The 1,725-nt window shown below is 44.1% G+C and overlaps 1 protein-coding gene across 2 annotated transcripts in view; it reads left to right on the forward strand.

Annotated features, from left to right (window-relative positions):
- The window catches only part of POLH (polymerase (DNA directed), eta), a 31,637-nt gene that overhangs the window by 17,287 nt on the left and 12,625 nt on the right, over positions 1-1,725 (forward strand). For both annotated transcript variants that reach the window (XM_011986800.1, XM_011986801.1), the window contains exon 5: positions 659-762. In XM_011986800.1, the coding sequence (XP_011842190.1) occupies positions 659-762 (104 nt within the window). The remainder of the gene's footprint in view (positions 1-658; positions 763-1,725) is intronic.

Raw genomic sequence — 1,725 nt, forward strand, 5'->3', positions numbered from 1 at the left:
GAGGCTGAGGCAGGAGAATCGCGTGAACCCAGTGAGGGGGAGATTGCAGTGAGCTGAGATCGTGCCACTACCTTCCAGCCTGGTGACAGAGCAAGACTCTGTCTCAAAAAAAGAAAAAAAAAGGATTATCAAGGATTTAAGCTTTTTCATTTTTAAGTGTTATTTATAAGAAGGTGTTTGTTATTGGAGAATGGTTTTGAGCCCAATCTCTATAACAGATACTAAATTATGATAATTTGTGTTAAATTGGGGACTCAAAATGGACCAACTATTAAGAAATGTAAATGGGATAGGGTAAAGCAAGTATGTTTCAGCATTTTTATATAGACACACTGAGAAATGCATCTTGCTTGAGTTTCTCCTGTAGTCTCTCTACTTTTGAAACCTCTTGAAGTAGGAATAGACGGGAAGGAAAAAATGACTAGAGGAAAACTGAGAATGGGAGAGACGTGGGAAGAAGAGTGAGGATAATGATGTTGTGGGATATCAAGTTTTAGAGATGTCTTGAGTTTCTGGTTTTATTTTTGTTTTTAATGTAGAAACCATTGGTTACAGCCATTAAGCTCTGTGTGTGTGTGTGTATGTTATGTGTATGTTTATATTCACCAACTTTGGTGGGTTGACAGTAACGAGGTTTTTACACTTTGCATGCTTCCAGGTCCTGGCAAAACTAGCCTGTGGACTAAACAAGCCCAACCGCCAAACCCTGGTTTCACATGGGTCAGTCCCACAGCTCTTCAGCCAAATGCCCATTCGCAAAATGTAAGTATTCAGGCAGCACGTTAAATTTCATTTATATCCATGTGTAGAACCTCTCTGGTTGTAGTTTCTTGTGTTAGTAATTAAGGACTGGAGCCAGGAGAAATAGGTACCAGGCAGTTAGAAGGAAGACAACACAAAACATTTTGAAACACACGCTGAGACTTTTATTTTTATTTGTTTATTTATTTTTTTTTTAAGAGAGAGTTTCACTCTTGTTGCCTACACTAGAGTGCAATGGCGCAGTGTCGGCTCCCACAACCTCCACCTCCCAGGTTCAAGCAATTCTCCTGTCTCGGGCTCCTGAGTAGCTGGAATTATAGGTGCTGACCACTACGCCTGGCTAATTTTTGTAATTTTGGTAGAGACAGGGTTTCACCATGTTGGCCAGGCTGCTCTCAAACTCTTGACCTCAGGTGATTCGCCCTCCTCAGCCTCCCAAAGTGCTGGGATTACAGGTGTGAGCCACTGCGCCCAGCCATGCTGAGACTTATTGAACCTTCAGTTCTGGGTTATCTGTGGCAGATACTTAATCCTGAATTTTTAAAAAAATGAGCCAGGTATGGTGGCTCACACCTGTAGTCCCAGCACTTTGGTAGGCCAGGGAAGGTGGATCACTTGAGCCCAGGAGGTCAAAACCAGTCTAAGCAACATAGTGAGACCCCATCTCTACAAAAAATAAATAAATAGGCCAGGTGCGATGGGTCACGCCTGTAATCCCAGCACTTTGGGAGGCCAAGGCAGGTGGATCACCTGAAGTCAGGAGTTCGAGACCAGCCTGGCCAACATGGTGAAACCCTATCTCTACTAAAAATACAAAAATTAGCTGAGTGTGGTGGTGGCGCCTGTGATCCTAGCTACTCGGGAGACTGAGGCAGGAGACTCAACTTGAACCCAGGAGGCGGAGGTTGCAGTGAGCCGAAATGGCACCATTGCACTCCAGCCTGGGTGACAAGAGCAAGACTC

Source organism: Mandrillus leucophaeus, unplaced genomic scaffold (assembly GCF_000951045.1).
Source record: "Mandrillus leucophaeus isolate KB7577 unplaced genomic scaffold, Mleu.le_1.0 Scaffold3, whole genome shotgun sequence".
Lineage (NCBI taxonomy): Eukaryota > Metazoa > Chordata > Mammalia > Primates > Cercopithecidae > Mandrillus > Mandrillus leucophaeus.